General features: G+C 42.2%; 2 protein-coding genes across 2 annotated transcripts in view; both read left to right on the plus strand.

Moving 5' to 3' along the window:
* The window catches only part of LOC132319505 (Ig heavy chain Mem5-like), a 33,870-nt gene extending 18,720 nt beyond the window's left edge, over positions 1 to 15,150 (plus strand). The window contains exons 4-8 of the mRNA XM_059830465.1: positions 7,808 to 7,866; positions 13,037 to 13,321; positions 13,954 to 14,016; positions 14,360 to 14,476; positions 15,129 to 15,150. Coding sequence (XP_059686448.1) covers positions 7,808 to 7,866; positions 13,037 to 13,321; positions 13,954 to 14,016; positions 14,360 to 14,475 — 523 coding nt within the window. The 3' untranslated portion in view covers position 14,476; positions 15,129 to 15,150. The remainder of the gene's footprint in view (positions 1 to 7,807; positions 7,867 to 13,036; positions 13,322 to 13,953; positions 14,017 to 14,359; positions 14,477 to 15,128) is intronic.
* Positions 1 to 23,112, plus strand: part of LOC104259541 (T cell receptor alpha chain MC.7.G5-like) — a gene marked incomplete at its 5' end in the record, with an annotated part of 298,870 nt that overhangs the window by 139,748 nt on the left and 136,010 nt on the right. The window lies entirely within an intron of this gene.

Consider the following 23,112-nt stretch of genomic DNA (forward strand, 5'->3'; position numbering starts at 1 on the left):
AAGAGAAGGCTTAGGGGGAACCTCATCACAGTATTCCAGTACTTAAATGGCATCTGTACAGAGGACAGAGGCTCTCCCTTCAGAGGGAGCCACATGGAGAAGACAAGGGGCAACAGGTCCAAGTTGCACTGGGAGAGATTCATCTTGATATAAGAAAGAAACTTTTTACTGTGAGAAGACTCATTTGCTGGAACAACCTCCCCAGGGGTGTGGTAGAGTCCCCATCACTGGAGGTTTCGAAGATGCAAATGGATAGTGTGTGAGGTAAGCTCTTTCCTACAAAAGATGGGACCAGATGATCTTTCAAGGTCCCTTCCAGCCAGGGCTGTTCTATGATTCTATGTTTTTATTCTGGGAACTTCAGAGGCTGTAAGGTGAAGTGCAGGTTAGTGCACATTGCCTGGGTTCCTCTCCAACATGACCCAGTTTTTCCTCCGTGGCCTGGCTGCAGAGCTATGGGATCATAGAGGTGTGGTGGGGTAGCTTCCAGAAGTAGATGAACGGGTTAGATGAACGGACAGTGGGGTGGATTGAAAACTGGCTAATAGATAGAGCTCAGAGGGTTGTGATTAGTGGCACAGAGCCTAGTTGGAGGTCTGTAACAAGTGGTGTTCCCCAGGGGTCAGGACTGGGTCCAGTCCTGTTCAATGTATTCATCAATGGCCTGGATGAAGGGATGGAGTGTGCCTCCAGCAAGTTTGCTGATGACACAAAACTGGGAGGAGTGGCTGACAGACCGGAAGGCTGCGCTGCCATTGAGTGGGACCTGGACAGGCTGGAGAGTTGGGCAGAAAGGAGCCTTATGAAATTCAACAAAGGCAAGAGTAGGGTACCGCACCTGGGGAGGAATAACCCCATGCATCAGTACAGGTTAGGGGCTGACCTGCTGGAAAGCAGCTCTGTGGAAAGGGACCTGGGAGTCGTGGTGGACAACAGGATGACCACGAGCCAGCAATGTGCCCTTGTGGCCAAGAAGGCCGATGGCATCCTGGGGTGCATCAAGAAGAGTGTGGCAGGCAGGTCGAGGGAGGTTATCCTCCTCCTCTACTCTGCCTGCTGAGGCTGCATCTGGGGTATGCTGTCCAGTTCTGGGCTCCCCGGTTCAAGAGGGACAGGGAACTGCTGGAGAGGGTACAGCAAAGGGCTACAAAGATGATTAGGGGACTAGAACATCTTTCTTATGCGGAAAGGCTGAGGGTCTTGGGTCTTTTTAGTCTGGAGAAGAGAAGACTGAGGGGTGAACTTATTAATGCTTACAAATACTGAAGGGGTGGGTGCCAGGAGGCTGGGGCCAGTCTTTTTTCAGTGGTGCCCAGTGACAGGACAAGAAGTAACGGGCACAAACTTGGTCATAGGAAGTTCCATCTAAACATGAGTTGGAACTTCTTTACTTTGAGGGTGGTAGAGCACTGGAACAAGCTGCCCAGAGAGGTTGTGGAGTCTCCTTCTCTGGAGATATTCAAAACTCGCCTGGATGCATTTCTGTGCAATCTCCTCTAGATGAACCTGCTCCGTCTTGGGGGTTGGACTAGATGATCTCCAGAGGTCCCTTCCAACCCTTATCATTCTGTGATTCTGTGATTGTATCTGAGAAGAGAGTGGCACTGCCAAGATGATTTTTCACAGGATAAGATGAAAAATTTCTTCTCTGCACTCCTAGCTTTGGCTCCATGTGAATAAACACACACGTTCTTATTCTGAGGACAGACCATTCATTTCTTTCTTTGTAAGTGTAGATTTTCATGGAAGTGCATTTGCATATGTCATCACGTGCAAATGCATCCGTATGCTTGTGTGCAGGCACACATTGCCCTAGGTGTCCTATATAAGAGCTACAGATACATGGGAGGTCAGTTATCCCCAAACTTTGCCCTGATTACCACATTTGGGTCCCTGGAAGAATTGCTGCCGTGGATTAATCTAAGAGCCATTCAACACAGCAGACTGCCTGTCATGCCAATGTCAGCTGTCTTGCAAAGGCTATAAATACAAAGCAAATGCTACTTTATTCCTTCTGTTACCACCTTCGCTTCTTGTAGGTGTCAGCAGCTCAGGGACTTCCCCAAACAGATATTATAGATCTCTGTTTAAGTCACTGCTCTTAGCTGTCCTCTCCATAGTGAAGTTTGTGACTTAGTGTTTGGTCTTGAATATCTAGTTTCCTAAGATCACCTATAGTGTATCCAGGGAATCCATGAGTAGTAACATTTCTGTATTGGAAGAAAGGTTGAATAGGACGGTTCTGTCCACACAAGAATGTAATGCCCACTGCATCCTTTAAGAGAAGAGTCGCCTTCTTGATAGATGTATCCCAGAGCCAGCTCTCCTTGCCAATAAAAGGCATGGACATAGCCTTTTATAAATGTGTGATGAAATCAGGTGAATGTGCTGGGAGCTAGGCTCAGAGGGAGCTGTTCCCAAGAAAAGGAAATTGTGTTAAAATGCAAATGGAGATTTTTGGAGGGTCAGGAAGAATTATGCTGGAAAGGCCAGGATAGTTTCTTCTGGAAAGAAGCAGGGTAGACCTTTCAGCAAGGGCTGAAGGAATTCAAACAACCATGCATGCACAAACCACCTGCTAGTTCCCCTCCAAAACGTATCTTCATCCTCCTAGGGCACTTTCCTAGAGGAAAGGGGGACTCCCTCTCTTCTCATTTCCTCTGAAGCAGAACTCAAGGAGAGGTCTTCAGTATCACCTCGTGAAACACAGATAGCCTAAACAGTCTCTCTAACACGTCACTGGCAGTATTGGACCGCCTCCTGCAATTTTTTGGAGGGGATGCACCAGGACAGAGAAGAAAAAACAAAGGCAGAACTCAGCTTTTAAACCAAACAAATCTAAGCATGTGGCTTGGGGGAGGCTGTGAAGGCAGGTGTGTTTCTGTGGCCACCCAAATGGGAAAAGGCTGTTTAACTGCAACTGAGATCTCAGTGACAAACAGGGTGCGGTCTCACTGCTCTGGGAAGATTTGGCAGGAAGCAAAGGGTATTGGAGAGGCACCCGTATGTACCCTGGCCTGTCGCAGGAGGTATTTAGCCCTTGTTCTCTTTGTCCTGCCAACAGTTCTAGAGACTGAAAGTGTCACACTAGCCAACTCAACACTTTTCCTGGAGGAGTGAGGCAATAAGGAGGAGAAAACAATTTGACACAATACAGGCAACAGCAGATGGTCATGCACGTGTTAACAATGGAAAATATAGCAGCACTGGTATTAAAAACAGTGATTAAAATGAGAAGTACGCTTTTGTACTTGATAACAACAACAATGCAAATAAATGTATTGAGTAATACAGCATGGAACCATGCAGATTTGTGAACAGGATGAAATAATGCTATTTCCTTTTGTGTCTTAGAACTGCATTTGAGGATTCAGAAACTGCTCCACAATTCCAGGTAACCATTAATCAAAATCATTAGAGTAAGATCAAAATAAAATTAAAAGCCAACTTTAGTCAACCATAACTAGATGTTCACCACCTTCAAACTCAGCTAAAGGCACATCTAAATAAATCAAAAGTCCAAAGCATAGCCAACTCACTGGTCAAATAATCTAGTTCACAAGATCAAAGAAACTGAGAAAAAAAAAATGGTGCATGTAACCAGGAAAAAACTCCCAAGACCCTTCAAGACCCTTATAAAAATGGCATTCAAACCAGAAATATTAAAAATCAAAGACCTGAGTAAATAAGCAACTTTAGCACATCAAGGCACACAGAGTTGATTAATGCATCGTCAGCTAAACCAAAATAACTTTTGAACAGTTCATAAACATGGACTGATGTTCTATTTGGCATGAAAATTGGCCTTGAGAACATAAATACTTCAAGGGCCAGAAAGAGTTAGGAAATGTAGGATGAAACTACATTGAAAATTAATAAGACTGGGGCAGCTGGTCCCCAGATATTCTTTAAAATATTTCACCCTAACTCTCTTGATATATGTCAAAAGACAAACCAGTAGTCGGGTCCTTTAAGTGAGAACAGCTCTAACAACTCAAAAGGAACAATATTCCTTTTTGACAGGTATGGGCAATATTTTAGTGAGAGATTAATTCTACCCTATCTGCCAAAAAAAGCAATGCTGATAATGTTATTTTTAGTGTATAGCAACCTCTCTGGAACAGTATTAGATTGTTCAGAAGTAGAACAGTGTAGAGGAAGAGGACAATAAAATCCAGCTCTTCAAAGAACATGAAAGAGGAAACATCACCTGGCACTGAAAAAAGCAAAATGTTTTTGTAGAACTGTCTACCACTGTGTGGGATACGTACCACAGCGATTGAAGAAGAGTGAACCCCTACACACAAACTGTCTCACTCACTGACTTCTCCTTAAGGTGGAAACATGGTGCCCTACATGGTCTCTTTTTCCTCAGACAGCTGTATGCACATACACAAATTTGATTCCCAGAATGACTCAGACAGCAGAAGGACCTTTCTGTGCAAGGCCAGTTTCCCCAACATTCAGTATCAGCTCTTGGATCTTGCAAGCATGTCATTTTAGACATCTGATCATCAGCTCAAGTTGAGCAAGTTGGGGATTAACCTACTGTATTTAGATGTTTCCATTTAAGCTTAACATCAAGTTCTCTTCTTTGTCTCAGAGCACAGAGAGGGTAAGATCTGTTCACACTTTTTTGGTAAGAACAAAGATCCTTTTAACTTCATATCCAACAGCGGCCAGAAGCAGATGCATGAAGAACAAGAACAGGAAACTAGAAAGGATACTTTCCACTAGTAATCTCTCAGCTAGTAGACATCAGAACAAGGACTTGGAATCACAAATGGTTCCTTTGTATTTACCATTTATGGGTTTATGCAGGAGCCGCTTGTTCATCATTTTGGCCTTCTGCCACCTTTGCTTGACTTACTGCTTTGTCAAGATGAACCATTCTTGAACTTGAAGGAGGGAATCTCTGAAAATCAAGAAGCTCTCCTAGACCTCCCTCTGTCCATCACCATAACCCATGAGATTCTTCCAAGCAGATCCCAGAAGAGTCCAAATTCTGTTCTCCTAAAGTCCAGGGCTCCGGTCCTGCTTTTTGCATTGCTCTTTCCTCTCTGGATCCTAAGCTTAAACACTGCATGATCACTGCAGCCAAGGCTGCCCCTGACCTTCACATCCACCACCAATTCTTCCTCATTTGCAAGTAGGAGGTCCAGCTCATTAGTCACTTGTGTCAGGAAGTTTTCATCAGTACACTCCAGAAAACTGCTGGCTTGCTTGTGCCCTGCTGTGATGTCCCACCAACAGACATTTGACACGGTTCAAGTACCCCATGAGGACCAAGGCCAGCGAACGTGAGGCTTCTTCCAACTGTCTGAAGAAGACCTTGTCTACTTCTTCCTGATCAGGTGATCTGTAGTAGTCACCCACCACAGTGTCACCCATGCTGATCTGCCCTCTAATCCTGACCCACACGCTATCAGATGGCTCATCATACAACCCAAAGCAGAGCTCCATGCATTCCAGCTGTTCTCTCACAGACTGGGCAATTGCTCCTCCTCACCTTCCCAGCCTGTCTTTCCTAAGCAGCCTGGCTCCATCCACTACAGTACTTCTGGAAGCTACCCCACCGCACCTCCAAGAGTTAAAACTGGGTCATGTTGGAGAGGAACCCAGGCAATGTGAACCTGCACTTCACCATGCATTTCAGTTCTTGGGTCATGTGAGCTATCCCACTACATCTCTATGTTGTCAATGAGATCATAGCCCTGCAACTACTAGCAGAGCTCTGATTTCTCTTGTTTTTTCCCCATATTCCCTGCATATGTGCACAGGCACTTTAAGAAGCATACAGTCATGCTGATTTCCCAGAAACTATATGAGCGCTTTCTTTTTTCCCACAGATACTTCCTTATTTATGTAAACACACTGGAAGTGCACCCCTTTCAGCCCTTTATTTTTTATTATGAAGTCTGTCCTGTTCGTATCACTCCTCATACATTTTGTACGAACCCTTCCCACCACTTTCGCACTTGATTATTGATCATCCTCTTCCTCTCGTGTTGTTCCTAGTTTAAAGCTCTTCTTATCAGCTTGGCCAGCCTCTTGGCAAAGATGTTTTTGTCCCACTTAGTCAAGTGGGTCTTCCAAGCAGTCCTCAATCCTCGAAAAGGGTCCCATGGTCATAGAAACCAAGTCCCTTTTGCCAATGCCAGCTGCGCACCAGCAGGATCTGTCCACTCCTCCTTCTCACTGCCCTCCCCCTCACCAGCAGGATCAAAGAGAAACCCACCTGGGCCCACATGCCCTTGACCATCACCCCCAGAGTCTTCTTGCTGCTTACCAGGACTCCCCTGGCAGTATCATTAATACTCACATGGAAGAGCAAGCAGAGGGTAGTAGTCTGTAGGTGTAATAAATTTTGCGAGTCTTTTAACAATGCCCCCAATCCAAGTCCTTGGCAAGGAGTAAACCTCCTCAGATGACAGGTCCAGCTGTCAGAGGGGGCTTCTGTTCCCTACCGCAGGGAGCCTTCTGTTACCAACACTCACCACTTGTTCTGGTGTTCCTGTTGTGGCTCATGGTCAATGGGGTCAGACACCTCATTTGACAGAGCTTGCTATGACAGCACTGAATCTATTCTGGAGCTGCAGATCTTCAGGTGAATTAACAGCCTTCCTCTTGGTGTCAGAAGTCAGAAGCCAGAAGCTCCCAGCTTTTGTCGTCACGGGAATCTCCATTTCCCATCTGGATGGGCACAGACTCCACCTGCCTCTCCTTTGTCAGAAAAGAGAGGAGTGGGCTCTTGAAGCTGCAGGGTCTCAGAGATTGAGTCCACCTCTTGCCATCAAGGTCCAGATAGTGCTAATGATGCAGAAATTGATCATCATGAAGAATTTGATCCATCTGCAACAACTCCTTTACTCTTTAATAGCCACTTCCATGTGCCTCTAGGCACTTCCAGTGCCTCTACCTAACAAAGAACAATCATTTTGTTTACTTTCTCATCTTACCTAAAACAGCATAAAGACTTCCTAAGGCACCAAATGACCCCCAGACACCAACTCTACGAACCCAGATCACGCACATTCCTCCCACTCCTGAGCATTGAAACCAAATTCAAGGTGAAAAGGTAGACAGTTTCCTGCAGCACAGAACAATTTTCATAAATGTTTTGAAATAGCACTAAAAGTACTGATTTTTTTTTTCTTGCTTTCTATCCAGCTTAACTCCGTGAGACTTTCCGGAAGTGTCATGTATTCCCAAAGACTTACAATTCAACTGTTTTGGTCTTATTTTAGACCATTCTTTGAAAGCCACGTCATGTTTCTTCATGTGGTATGTTGGGACAGAAACCACTTGAGAAGTCATGTGATTGCCTGTATAATCCAAAATTCTGTGCAGTGAGAAGGAAGAGACAGTTTTTGTAATGGAATATATCACTGTGTTTGGGGACTGGAGTACCACAATGATGTAAACAACATAGGGCCCTGTACAAAAACCCAAAGATGGAAAAAAGGCAATATATTTTGGGGAAGAAAGGAGATGGGCGACTTAAATGATTAAGGAGACAAATGCAACATTCTTTTCATATTTCTATTTATGCTGGAAATATAGAACTCACAGGGTATCTAAAAGATGGAAGAGAGGGAGAACTTGTATTCAATCAAGCTGTTTGAAATCATTGAACTATTCAATTACTATTTTTTCCTTTCCAGTTTTGGAAGAAAATGTGGCTCTGGGTACCCTGATGGGATTGCATACATGAATAATTAGGACAAATATCTGGCTTTTCATCTCCTGTTTTTACGACACTTTTGAATATCATGAGGAAAGAGTTCTTTATTGGACGAAGTATTAGCAGTGTGAGGACAGAAAAGCTTATATTTGGAAGTGGGACCACTCTCACAGTTGAACCCAGTAAGTGTCACTATTTTATTTCTAAAAATTATGTTAAAATTAAGGTGGGGGAGGGCAAAGGAATCTAATGGTTTGGGTTCACTGTAAGAATTTTCTGCTGCAATAATCCCTAGAGTGCACTCTCTCCAGCTGGAGTTTCAAGCTGAATCCTCAGGTTGTATCTGCTTAGGAAGGCTTTAGAGGAACAACAGGGCTACCTCTGTATATCAGAATTACATCATGATCCCCAAATACCTGGTGTTCACTACTTAAATTTAACATGTTATAATTTATTCCCAGACTGGAGAGCACTCTGGCCCAAATTTACTGTGAAGTGTCCTCCCCTCCAGTGGGTTCCACTGCCTCAATTTGAGCAGGAATGCATAGCTCAGTGAAAGCTGACAGTAGAGGGAAGTTTTGAGACAGATCTTTAGCTCTCTGTTACGAGAAGGTAGTTTTTGACACTGGCACCACACTCATAGTGTCACCAGGTAAGTAATTCCACTGGCATGGAGACAGAGGAGGAAGGAGGTTAAATATCCTTGGGCTTAAACTTTCACAGCTGCCTCCTATCCAAGACTACTTAGAATGAATGAAAATTGGCTACTAAGTTGCCTGGGCTTTGAAAATGCAGATGTGGTGAGCAGGGATTATAACAAGCCTTACTTCTTTCTACCTTGATTTGGAATTTCATGATGTACAAAAAAGGTGGATGTCACCCCAAGCGTTTCTGTGGGGCTGTGAATGTTAGGGCAGCAGGGGAGTTTGTTAGGTTGATCTTTGTTATCCTAAACATCCAGGTGCACACCGTAAGCCTTGTTACAAAGCTTTCAGAGATCTCCATGTCTTTAAAGTGCTGCAGAGATGTCCCATGCAATTGTACATACCGAAACCATCCTGCTCTCGTTCCAGGAGGGCATGGGGCTACTTTGGGTGCTGCCTAATCTGTCCAGGTCTGTAGGATACGGGAATAAATGTCTGTTCTGGAACAATTTAAGTTCACTCCCAATTCCAAAGGGATGAAGGAATACAAAGTTATCATTCTGAGGAAAGATCTGTTCTTTCCAACCAGCAAATCCTCAGTTGTAAATGTAGGACCAGAAGACACTGCCAGATTCTATTATTTTAATGTCAGTCAACATTGATTTAAAGATGGTATTTGTCAAAAAAAAAAAAAAGAGGTAAAATATCTCATAGAAAATACTAGAATTTGGCAAGAAAAAGCAACCAACAAAACACAAGTCTAAGAGCTGGCAGGTGGAAGAGTGAGCAATGGTATTGCCATTTCAGCTATTTACAGAAATGCTGATATGATACTCTTGTTTCTCACATAAAGTGTCTTATGTTTTTTTTAAAAAGTTTAGCATGTTGGTTCTTCTGCTGACAAGAAAAGATTTTTTTCTAATCATCTGAAGGTAGGATGTGCCTCATTGACTGCAACAAGATATTCTTGGTTTAAGCAAACTTTTACAGTACATCATTACTCAAATTTCTAAAACATCTTCACTGAGTTTCCCACAATTTGAGTTAGAGAACAATTCATTTGACAAAAGAAAAGTGTTAGCCTTGTCTTCTCCTCAACCCTGAAATGCTTTAAATAATTCTTTCACTGTTTTTTGTGCCTATCTAGCCTCTCTGACATCCTGATGCAGAATTACCTGAAACTTCAGCTGAGTGAGGTTTCCATGCTCTTCAATGATTTCTCTTTTTCTAGCTAAAGATAGGATGACATTTTTCAAAGATGCACAGAGACTTTAGGATTATGTTTGACAGTAAAAGATAATAGGCCTTAAGCATCTAAGTCACTCGGTGTCTGTTGAAATACCTAAGAAGCTGAAGCCAAAATTTCCATAATTTGCGCAATCTTTTGTTGCTAAATTTGGATTTCTTTGGAGATACTCATAGTCATTTTAAGAACAGACATACTTTATCATCTGATTCTTTTGAGAATCCCCAAACACAAAATGACATCGAAAACATGCATTGGTAGTCACTATAGGATATTCAAGACGTATTCTCCTCTTGAGGGACAGATGAGGTTTTTGTTTTGATTTGGTTTTGTTTATTCCAGATAGAACTTTCATTAAGAAAGCTAAGGCCCATAACATTACTGAATATATAGCTCTTCCCATGAGTTTGAAAGATTAGAAGGAAAAAAGCGTACAACTTTTTGTGCTAATAAAATGCTACTGCCAGAATGTAATATAAAAACCCCTCCTCAAAGCAAGCAGTGGTAGGAATTCATGGCTGTATTTTCAGGTAATGCAAAATAGTGGGACTCAGTTGAGGCTTCTGGGGTCTGATAAAGAAATAATTCTGCTTTATTAACTACAATTGCACAGTGTACATTTGTTCTTGCTGAGGTTTTTACCCAGTGAGTTATGCCAGAGAAGCAGCTTGCTAGTATACTGGCTGTTTGGAAATACTGGAGATCCGAAAACATGAAAAGCCTCTAAAGATCTTCTCAGATAACAAAGAGTGCACAGGACTAACAGGATCTGGCAAAACCATGTTACAGCACCTGGAAAGGAAATGTATGTAGGAGGAATAGCAAAATGAGCCTTTTTTAGATTTACCCATTTTAACTGTGTGTGACTGCTGCTCTTGTCTTTGGGAAGGGGACTCAACTGACCGTGGAGCCTAGTAGGTATTCTTTATGCATTAACCTTTTCTGAGTTGTTACTGCTTGGATTTTCACTTTTTTTTCCTTATCTTCCTCTTAAAATTCAGGCAGCCACTCCCCCATGCTTTAAAGTCACTAATTAGACTTTAGGCTTTCTTTTCCATGCATAACCTTTTGGTACGCAATTAGGCAATTTAAGTATAAAAACCCCCATGCTGATCACGCTTCTTGGGAGTTGCCAGAGAATTTGGGCTCCACCAGGGTGAGTCCTGGCTGCTATCATGCTGAATTCCTTTGGGACCTAACATCTGTCCACTTATTGAGGCACCGTAATAAGCTTTTCGTAGTCATTGTTAGGTTTCAAAGCTGTGCTTGGGCAGTCTGAAGGGAACTGAAGTTCCTGTGGAGATTGACATTTAAGTTCCTAAGAAATTCTATTCTGTCAGTTAGAAAGACAGCACTGAGGGGAGAGAAGGATAATATACAAAAGCATTAAATGGAATCTTATGTAACATTTCTGTACTAATTTAATCTTACTAAACAGTTCAGAGTTTGAGTTAAACTGTATAGGTCAAGTGAAGTCAATGAACGTTTGACTCCTGTTTGGTATCCGTTTGCTGTAGGTATTGACAGGCACGGAGTTGTGCCTGTTTTATGAGTAGAGCCAACCCATGAAGTCATGTTAGAGTACTGTTTGGCTTTCACCTCAGTTCCTCAGTTTTGGGGTGAGGGTGGTGGGGGAAAGAGAGTACAATCAGAGCCCCTTGAACATATCTTGAAAAAATACCCTGTGATGAACAAAATGTTAGACCTGAGTGGCCTCTTGACCAGACTGCAAGGCAGATGCTGTGCACAATTCGAGGCCTAATGCACCTCTCTTTACCAAAGTGACCCATCAGGATGCTCCTGTCAAATTGGACATGTAAATTTTTGATATGTCTCATAGCCTTTCCTAAGCTGAGCCCTTTTTGGCAAGGAAGCATACTAGACGATTCCCTTCAGTTTCATGTTTTTATTATAATTTATGTTGCTAATCTTCCACATTGGTATGTGGAATCACCCTAGTTTCTCCACCTATGACCTGAGGGCAAAATACTTTATTTTTAAAAAAATCATGATATCATAGTGATTGTTGGCTACTAAATTATTTTGAGACCAACCATTTCCTGAAAAGACATCCCCTTCTAGTTTAAGCAATCTTACTTCATTACTTGTATGTCTTATAAGAAATTCTTAGAGAAGGCTGCTGCTATATAGTTGAAATTCAGGCTTTTGCAGTTGTCAAGCCTTTGTCATTCACGTATGTTGCTTGGAATTATTTCAAAACAGAAAAAATACATCTGAAAATTTCAGAGTAACTCTTCTGAAAAATGCGTGAGAGAGCAAGGATACCAAATCCTGTGAAAACTTGTCAGCATCTTGTAGGTTCTTTCCAAATTCCAGTTCTGGGGCACGTTTTTCATGCCTTGATGTTTGTTGGTATCTTGACCCTAAAGAACTACCACTGAAGGTTAATACACTGATCTAAGGAAGATTGTAAGATTTGTCCATGGACATCAAGTTCATAGGCCTCGGGGTGTTCCTCCGTTCAAATCAGTTTATTATACAAATTCTGCGTTATACTTCCGACTGCCCCTGGAGCTGTGGGACTAACAATACGGCACAGCACATGGATGAAAAAGGTCACACTTTTTGGAACTGGCACAAGAATTTTTGTTGAACCCAGTACCAATCCTATTCTCTTTTCATTGTCTCCAGACTGCGTTGGAATGTCTTACACCATGTGCAATGTCTAGCGGGGAAAACCTCCCCCACAATTGAAAGTTCTTGACCTTATCAGAAACTCCTGGAGAAGAGGAGATATGCAATTCACAGACTTCTGGTTGCTTCTCTCTTACTTTCCCATCTTAGAGACAAAAATCCTTCCTGCATCTGAGCATTTGTTATTGAAAAGATCAACCCTGTCCCTGACTCCAACAGCAGTACTTCATTTCTGCAAGTAATGTCATTTGTTGGAGTAACCTTGCACAACAGTGAAGCAACAAACTGACTTCTCTTTGCCCCACCACTCCTGCTATGGTTGGACCTTTTCGCCACATCAGAAGAAGATCTGGGGGAGGGGAAGGAGAGTAAAGGAAAAACAATTGTTCCCTCATGTCTCATGAATATGCAAGACAGCCCTTGATAGAAGTGTTATTTTTAGGAATTAAATTGTTGAGAAAACAGAATATTTTGACTCTTGGAGTGGCAGGCATAAAAGTGCTCTTCTCATTTGCAGGTCCCTTACTTATAAAATAAAGAATTCACATATACGCACAAGCTTGGGCAAAAGGAAGCTTAAAATCCTGTGGAGTTAAAGCTCCTATAAAAAACCTGCTCTCATACAGCCTTTCTGTCTTTGATCTGATCTTTTGGAATCTGCAGCAAGAAATAAAGACAAGGCAGTTACTCATTGATAATGCTAGGAATTAGTCTCAGCTGGAGTATATATGAACTTTAGGTGACTTAGCACTCAGGCAAGCTTGCAATAAAATCAAATCATGCCCAAACAATGTTTTTTTTTTACAGACATTCAAACCAGTTCTGTCCCAGAAGTCATTGTGATGAAATCAAAGAAACTGGAAGAAGGTGGCAGCATTGGGACAGCAGCTTGTTTGGCAAGGAATTTCTCCACAAAGAGCATCAGCTTGGAGATGTCCTCTAATGAAGTCATATATGAACAGAGTGCATCCATTTTGACATCAAAGGGGTTGTATGATACTATTAAGGCAGTCAGTGTGACAAAAGGCACAGAGGTGACCTGCACGGCCAAATTCGATGGCAGGACTATTAAAGCCAACACAACATTGACAGGTACAATTTTGTGGTACAGCTGCAACGTGTTTCTGGCGGCAGTGTCTTCCAGTACTTGCTATTTCTCCTGCTAAGGGTACTTGCTATTTCTCCTGCTCCTAGGTAAGCAGCAGAAATGGGGGAAACATCTGGTACGTAAGCAGGTAGAGCTGAAAGATATTTAAAAGCATCTAAAATAAATGGTCTTAACTGTTCAACAACTTGGAGTTACTCTTTTTGGGGTAAAAAAGAGACACAATCTTTTTTTTAAATGTACATTTACTTATCAGTAAATACTTTACCACATAGCAGCAAATCTCCTAGAGCACAGCCTGAAATAGCCTTTCTAAAAACAACAAAAAGTTAAAGTGATGGTGTGGGTTTTTTTCCCCTAAACCACTTTGAGGAATTGTTTTTGTCATGATGAAGCTCATTCAAATAGCAAAACCAGAAGAACTCAGGAATGCTTTCGTTTCGTGCAACTGCATGGAGAAATTTTCTCCTCAAGTTAATGTTAGAATTAGCGACCACTCCTCTGAGCCTCGGACTGTACTGCCCACACGTTCCTACGGGAAGGGTTATATGAATGTTTTTATTAATCCTTTTTAAAATTTGGACATAGTTTGTAATGCTTTTTCTTTATCATGCTACAGAAAAGGAGGCTGAAGAACCAGTTACAGGGAAGGTTTGCAACACCACAGACACCTCTGCACAAGGTTAGTTACCTAAATAGATTGTGAAGTTACATTACTATATTAGGGATAAATGCATGGAAATGTATTTTCCCAGGGGTAGAGGAATCAGAATACAACATATTCATCAAACACAACCTGCTTTTTCTAGGTAGCTAGTTTAGTAACAGACAAGCAACAGGAAGCAAAATCCAACCTAGACAGACATCCTCCTCCCCTGTTGTTGCCATGTTTCTCTATCATCTTTTCCTTTGCTGCTGCTTCTTTCCCTGAAACTATTACCTGTGGTTTTTTCTGCTTTCTGCCAATATCACAATATCTGAATCTAGACCATGAGCTCTCCCATTTTTTCTCTCTCACTAAGCAGATACCAAAGTGGAGAAAGCGAACATGCTGTCTATGACTGTGTTGGGTTTGAGAGTCCTGCTGGCAAAAAGTATTGCCTTCAATACACTCATGAGTATCAAACTGTTTCTTTTCTGAGGTAAGGAAGCACATAGCTTGATCTGTAGAAATACTGGAAGCACATGCCAGGAATGACTGCTTGTCTTTGTGTACTTCTCTAACCTCACAAGGAATGATACCTGTTCAGTTGCTCCTGTTTCTGTTATAACTCTTGTAGGTTTCTGGGGAAAAAAGCAAACAAAAAAACCCCACCACCACACCCCCCCAAAAAAACCCAAACCAAACCACAGCAAAAAACCAACCAGCACCACCCCCCCACCCTCCTCCCCCAAACCACAACGAAAACAGTCCCTTTCTGCATCCAAAGCTCTGTTCTTGGTGGCTGGTCCCCAGATTTTCTTTGCAGCAAACTTGTTTTACCAGAGCTACTTAGGTGTTGCCAGAAGTACCTGAGAGATATCTCATTGACTATTTCAAGTGACAGAGCACAAAGCCTGGAGAAAAATCAAGACAAATAAGGAGTCAAAACAAGGCTCCCAAAACACGAACATGTGAAGTAGTGGGAGGAAAGAGAGGAGGGGGGAGGATTTTTAAATGAAGGTATCCGAAGAGGCACAGAAGATAGTCCAGCCTAAGTTTTGTGAGTCTACCTGTCTCGATCTGACAGATCAAACAGTGACACACAGGCCCAATTGCATTAAATGTAGTTGAAACACACTTTGCTCTTCCAGGCAGTGGGGATGGAAGGCAACAGCAATCTGAAGAACAGCAGGAGAGAGCGTGTACCAGCAGCACAACGGGTGGAACAGCCAGTGTCAAATCTGCTGACAATAACCATCCAGAACACAACACAGCACCTTCCCCTTAAGACATTTTATACTGTTGAATCCTGCCTAGCTAGTTTATGTAGTAAGAGTTGTAACTGCTTTTGCCATTTCTTTTTTCCTGTCAACTGAGGAGAGCATGTTTCCCCTCATCCCCCTGCTAAGTAGAAATTGATCTCCCCACTCTTCTAGCCTTTGCACAGAAGCATCCAACCTGCTTCAGTAGTTCTTGAAAATCCAAACCTCACTATAGATATATGACCCTTTTAAATCATCTGTTACTGGCATATTGCATTACTGTCCGTAGAACTGATGTATTACTGCTTAGAGAATTCAGGCACAGTAGATGCTCTTTATAGCTTTAATGTTTTTTAGATAGCTTTAATAACTATCATTTTCTAGTGTAGATGAGAAGACCTGTGTTGGATCCGAAGTGATTCACTTCAGCCAGATAATGTTCTACCATAAAAACATTTTTATTTGCATTTGCTTTATTGAACTTGTATTTCTTCTGCAAAGTGTATGGATGGCACCTGCATTTCAGGTTACTGTAATAGTGACCGAAATAAAGTTTTACTAAGCCAAAATGCTGTGGTTTGTTCTGCGCTCTTTCTTCTGAATTTGGGATGGAGATTGCTGAAATCCAAGTGTCCTAATGACCAGTGAGATTAGAAATACAGCTTTGATAACCTAGATTTCCTGTTGGCTGAATTTGTCTTGTCTAGACTTTGTACAGGGAAGTGGAGACTCTCTTTGGCACATTAAAAAGCTTCAGTAGGGCCATGAATTCTAGACTTAGAAGATTCAAATGAGGTCTGATCTTTCAGAGCACTTTGAAGAGACCTCAGCAAGATATTTTGGATCACACAAAAAAGAGACACGTGTCTAAGGAGAAATCCATTAAGAGACAGCTTGATATGAACATGAGGAAGGAAAACACACATACCAGAAGAGAAGAAAACATGCTGGTTTTTTCCACTCATTGATACTAGGACGAGGCCAACAGGAAATAATGTACGGTGGTTTGATGGAGTGATAGTTTCCATAACAACTTGGTTATTAGTCAAAAAGACCCCAACGCACTTATTCCCCAACTCATCTTTCTCTCACAAGCAAGAAGCAGGATGCTGTGGTCAACATTTATGACTAAGTTACACCATGCAAGATTAACTCCCCCTTGCTTTGAAAAACAAGTTAACCACATCCTGAAGGGTAAATAAGGTTTTTCACATACTGATGAGTTACTGCTGGCTTCAAGACAGCCTCCACAGAGTGCATAGTAAGGTCTGTTTAATAAAGCTTTGTCAGGTTAGTCCCTCAGACCCTGCAGACACCTAGAGGAAGACCCTCACCCTATGCGGAAGATAAGTGAAATTTGCATGGCAAATCCAAAAACAGTAAAATGCCTTTTTAGTGCATTCTACGGCCATAATGTAAATCAGGGGGAGCTGTTCACTAGTATTTTTATCCTGATTTTCTGATGATGCCCTCAACCTTTTTGTCTTGCACTCCACCCCTTTTCCCAATCTCTCAGGCAAGACTGAGACTGGGAGTACCATTTCTGTGTTTCCATGCAGATCAAGGAACGCCATGTTCCTGAGCAATCCTTGGTTGTGCCTGAGAGCTTTGGCAGGATTAAAATCCTGCAACACTGCACAAGAAGAAGAGGGATCTACAAATGTGTGACTCCTGAGGGATATAGCATTGACGCGTACAGAAATTTATCAGCCACATAAAGACATCAATCTCTACTGTTTCAAACACCCATCCACATAGGTGTAGGACACCAGAGCCCTCATTTCCATCACAAAGAGATTCATGACCTGAGTGATACCTCCATGGTCAGGTTTTTCAGACCTCCCTGTGCACCACTGGGAAACTGGTCGTTGTGGCAACATCTATGCCCTCACTAACCCCCCAAAATGTCAGTCACCCAAGTCTCTGTTATCTAGGTCTCAGTCAAAAAAAAGAGAAACTGCTGTCTTTGAGAAGATGGTTCAAAGTCTTCAGCTCTGTGGATCATGAGAAGGAGGGAATATCCATCCATCAGTCTCTTACCACAGTCTATCACTCACCCACAGTGAGCAGAATTAGACCCCTTGGAGTGGACTAGCCTGGTCACCAGACCTGTGGCTCCTCTAAGACTTTATCTCAGGCCAGAGTATGTGAAATAAGAGGGCTGTGTCACAGCTGGCCAAAATAATGTTTCTGAGACATGATGCAAAGGACGGATACTGAAGACAGCCCAGGCATCCTCATACTGTAGCCAAACTAGGTGCAGTCTATTTTTCTCACTTTATCTGGAGAAAACTATTTTGTTGGCTGTGTCTGGCCTTCTTTGGGGAGGAAAGGATTAGCTTTCTGTGGCAAAAAGCAGCCTGTGCTGGCTTAGACTAACTGGGGATAAGAGAGGAAGAGGGAACGAACTGCATAAATACCCCCTTGGGGAGGAGAGAGCTATCTGTACCTAGTGAGGAACTTTGGCACCTAGGCAGCCAATGTCTAGAGAAGGGAGGTTAATGGGAAAGACAATACCATGTTAGATCACAAGATCCAGCTGGAAGAAACAGACACATGTGCAGACACACATCCCCTTTCCAGCTCTTAAACTTCTAGACAGATAGTGCTGAATTGTTTTTGAACCATTTCCCCTATCAGGAGCTGTCTAGGTCTAATTATTTTAGTTCGAGTTAGGAAAGAGCCTGTAGCCCCTCTGTCCTATTTTCTGCCATTGTGACTTCCAGATTGCCTCCCACTAGCAGTGGCTTTTCACTTTACAGTTGCAAGTCTGTAATTTTGAGCCAATGCAGAACATGCAGCTTAAGAAAACAGGAGAATATCACTGTTTGCAGAAGAAAATCCGTAACAGGGAGCTTTTAAACAGCCCAATAGTAAGATTGTCTTGGTGTGATTAATTCCACAGAAGAGGGCAGAGTCTGCAGCTTTCCCAGCTGATATGAGCTAAGGGAAAGTTTTTGTAGAGAAACTGTGCTCCACAGTAAAATATCCACTGTTAACATCAGCACCTTGGGATTTAGAATTATCCCTATATAGGAAAAACCACATTGTCCTGTGAGAGATCCAGTGATACCAGAATAATTGAGGATGATGATAAGCAGAACTCTTTAGTACAAAACATTTTAACAGTACTATCTATATTCTCCTACAGATTTAATCGTGGCCATATTTGATTGTGTTCAGATGGCCTTTGAATATCTCTAGGAGTGGAGTCACTGCCCCTGGAGGTATTCAAAGCCATTTGGACATGGTCCTCAGCAAACAGCTCTAGATAGTCCTGCTTGAGCAGGGGAGACCAGATGACCTCCAGAGGTCCCTTCCAACCTCAATCATTCTATATTTCTGTGATATCTTTGTCCTACACAAAACGTTTGCCTGGAAATTTCAAAGAAAGCCCAGATTAGGAGTATAATTATTTTGGTAGGAGACATAAATTACACATTAACAGTGCAATTCAGTGAGGAAAAAAGCAGCTTATCTTTCTCTATAGCTGTAGGCAGAGTGGTCAGGAGCACTAACACAGTCAAATAAAGCACAGGAAGATAAGTAAGTCATAAGAAACTCAACAAAAGACAAATGCAGTATGGGACTTGAGAAGACGGTGATAGCAGTAACACTTAGCACAGGGGCTTGAATGCTTTTCTTTGCCATCTCTCATAATGAGAGAGAGAGGAGAACTGAACCTCAAACAGTTTCAATATTGCTGGTGTGAGGTAGACTGTAGGGAGTTGCAGCCCACTGCTCATGAGTGAAGTCCATTCTGAGCAAGCCTGGGGGAGATGTTGCCGACAGTCAGCAGAAACTCAGCTAATGTGGCAATTCAAGCTTACAGAGCCTGAACACAGTCTGAAATTTCTTGAAGACAATGTCAGGTGAGCAATGTCTTATTAGGTAGACAAATAGGTGGGGTACCTTTGAAGCATAGAAAAATATTGAGGCTTCAAGGTCTCTTGACATGATGACAAAAAGCAGTACTGCTACTGCTACACCAAGGACACCGTATTACACCATATGCCTCTGGTATCCATCAACTTCGTTTTCTCATGGATCTGCATATGGGAAAATAAGATCTGTCCAGTTTAAGGCTAGTAGTTATTCAAAGGTATAAATGCACATTTTTACAGCACAGAAAATGGTTCTGAAATCACTAGTAATGACTGTGGTTTGACCTTTCCCTCCTGCCCATCTGACTACACAGTTTTTGTCTAAGGGAGTATTCTTCAAGCCTAAGTCTGGCCTAGGGTTAAGAAACGGCTCCCAACCCTGTTGTTGTTTTCAGAAGAAGAACCACCTCCAGAGATCCATTCACCTGAAGTAGAAGCTTGCTCTCAAGTCCCTCCAAACAGTATTCTCTCTCCACTCAGTGTCAGAGCCTGCAAACAGCTGATGTGAACATCTCCCTTCATATGCAAGTGCGTATATCCGAGCTGCAGGGCCTGTGGACTTCTCTCTTTCCTTGACGTTAATACTCATGGCTCTTCGCAATGATGCATTCCTCTCCACTCTCACCTCAGGTTCTATGGATCTGTCAAGCAGGTCTGGGGCAGGCTAAGTCACACAATAAATGTACCTGCCTCAGGGGGCTAGGAAATTTTTCTCTTTGTAGGTAAAGGTCATGCGTGTGTCAGACTAGGACTCTCAATGCCTTGCAGTTGTTCATTGTGAGTATCTCCTCACCTCTTCTGTGCAATTGCTGTTGTGTTGTAGGTTTGTTTGTTTGCAGTTTCTGATTCACACCCTTTCCCCTTTTAATGCAGATCTAACAAACTCAAGTCATAAAAGATGATGTTCATCTGGTACATACCAGTCAACAGCATGCCCATAATCCCTAAAGCTATAATTGAAGTCTACTAGAAGCTATAGACATTTATTGCAGTGAAAATGACAAAGTGCATGGCTTTCTAGATAAGTTCAAGAGTACTAATTATCACCCAAGCAATGAGAATCAACAAGGCAAGTCCTTCAGGAGTGAAATTCTGCACAATTTGCTCAGCATGATTACTCAAAGGTGTCTTCCCTCCTCCTCTGCTATGTGTCAGCAAGGGATTTTTTTTCTTCCCTTCCCTGTTACATTGCTTTTTGAAACCTCTTGCCTGCCACCTGCAGAACAAGTTGCAGCTTTTTTTCTCTAGCAAAAGGCAGGGAAAAGTCTGATGTTCATGTGCTTATTATTCTCATCCAAAGCAAGCTGGTTGCCTGCACTTCTCCCTCTGCCTCCTAGTTTCAAATACCAAGAGGCAGGATGGCATTTTTAGAAAACAGCTGAAATTTCAGCATAGAAAGTCCCCAGGAGTCCAAACCAGATGCAAAGAGAAGATACAACAGATGAGTGACAGCTTCTTTGGGGGACTGTGCCCTTTTAGCATTGCAGCTGGTGCTGCAGGACTGCCGCAGATGTCTAGAGTGACACGGAAGGCATACAGTGTCTGTATCTAGTTTGGCATCTTGGAAGAGGACACTTCCTTCGGTGTACCTTGTTGATCCTAGATGTTCATCCATAAGATGTGAAAAGGAGTGAAGAGCCTAAAATGCCCTCGAGGTCTGGTGTAATGGGGCAGCTAAAGCCCTTGGTAGATTTAAGTTCAAGATCCTTGGCATCCTCAGGGAGTCCAGCATCAGAATCAGTAATCGCAAACTTTTGAGAATACTTGCCCCAACATGTTGAATAATTCAGCTCTGCTCTTTAAAGGATTCCAACAAGTAAGTCAGGGGTGGTTCGGGGGGAGAGCATATAGTGCACCCTTCCCTACAAAGTATGTGGAAGAAAATATGGCTTCTTTTACTAATACAGAGTTTTATTGCTTTAGTTTTCCTGAGTATTTCTAAGTCTTACTACACCTGCTGCAATACAATCCCATTTTGAATAAAGAGTTTAAGGAACCAATTTCACCATCAGCACTTTCATTTACACAAAATGGCAATATTTACAATACTTAATCAAATTATGTCATATGACAGCTTTCTGTATATTTAAGTCATTTTGTTGCAGGTTTCAAATGGTTGTATAGGCTTGCATTGTATTTTTTTATTACATTTCAAGGACTTTCATTTTTGTCTAGACATCATCATGGTCACTTCCCTGTTAGATTTATTTTAACTGTAGAATAACTTCTATAGCCTAGCTGTTCAGAAAGCTACTTTACTTTTCTGTGGAAGAGTTCATTAAAATGATGATGATGATGATGATGCGTAGTTTTCAAGTGAAAATCTAAACTACTGCAAACTCCTGAAAATCTCTTCAGCTGCATGCTGCTTAAAGAGAATATCATGTTTTAGATAAGAGGAGCTGTTTTACATTCCTTTCTCAGTAGTACTTCAAGTACTGTTCAATTTTGTCAGCATCAGGAAATTTACAAATTTTGTTTCTGCTTGGTACAATTTTATGGCTGTTCTGCTCTAATCTATTTTAATTCTTTTTTGCATTGTTTTCTTATTTTGACTTAGCAAGATACATATGGTATACTTAGCTGTCTTTTTACCCATTGGTAGTCCACAGCTCACATCCTGGGTCAGGGAGGCTTCAGGTCTTTTTGAACTGTATGAAGCATTAAATCCCTATTGCTAACAATGTTTTCTCCCAGTTTAAGTCTGCAATTCTTTTCTGACTGCGACTGAGCCTCATGGGCATTCCCTGGCAAAAGTTTACAGCTCACTGTATGCAAAATTTACATCTTCACCTTTCTATTGGGGATCTGCTGCTTGTCATTTTGATAGCTTCTCCTCCAAGTTGCAACTGCTTCCAAGAAGCTAGTTATCTTTAATTGCATGCTATAGCAGGATGGGAATGCAGAGAAGTTCACAGAGCCCCATATGACTCAAAAGGTGCAACGTCTGCATTTCTACTGTCTAGCGATACCTACAATCATTCAGATACAAGAGCTTCACTCATCACTCTGATCAAAGTAAGGTGTTGCATGCCATGCATTTTTGCAAACTCTTCTGGTTTTACAGAGGGTGAAACTGCTGTAGCAACCAGGAGCTTTGAGACTTGACTGTCAAAAGATTCCACCTGCAAACAGCTTCTCAGCCTCAGCCCTTTTGCTGCCAGCAGGTCACAGTACGTACTGTGTCTTCTCATTATAAAAGGACACATGCCACCCACAACGTGAACTTAAATAAAACATTTTAAGTACTTTCAGGCAAATGTTCACCTCCAGCAAATCAAGCTTAATCTTATTTCCCCTTGGTGGGCCTCACAGATAGAGTATGCTGTCTAACACCTGTGTGGCTCTTCTTGCTGAGCAAGTCGAAGTGGTGATAGCTCCCTCCTGTGGCAGAGAACATTAAAAGCACCCGAAGTGAATAAACATCTTTCCAAAAGGTTAAATGGAAAAGCATCATGAAGAACAAGGAAAACTGAATAGCAGGGAGATTATATTGCGTTTTCTTTCATATTTTTATTTATATATGGGGAGAAGAGTGTTTGTGCTTCCAGCTTATACATTGCTTGCTTCTGCAGAAATGTGTGGGAACGCCTCAAGCAAGATTAAATATCTCTAAGGTTTCAGTGCCCAGCCTCCCACAAGACACAAAGGACGGTAAAGCTTCATAGCCAGAAAGGCTCTGGCAGCACAAGGCAGGACTCCCAGTCTCATTCCTTTTGTGCCTTGCCTTTCTCAGAGCCAATAAGAATGTCACAGAAAGGGAGAAGTTTGGGGACAGTATCAACATCTCTGTAGGTAGACTGCCAGAGAAAAGTGCTTAGACCAGCCTCAACCTTTGCACAGGATTTTGTATCCTCTGGCAAACTGTTACAACACAAACAAATACTTACTCCAACCACCTGTAAAAAAAAAAAAAAAAAAAAAAAGGAACACCTCTCTGAACGCCTTTCCAACTCAGCCCCATGAACATGCACGTATCAAAGCCCCAG

The sequence above is a fragment of the Gavia stellata genome, chromosome 28, assembly GCF_030936135.1.
Source record: "Gavia stellata isolate bGavSte3 chromosome 28, bGavSte3.hap2, whole genome shotgun sequence".
Taxonomy (NCBI): domain Eukaryota; kingdom Metazoa; phylum Chordata; class Aves; order Gaviiformes; family Gaviidae; genus Gavia; species Gavia stellata.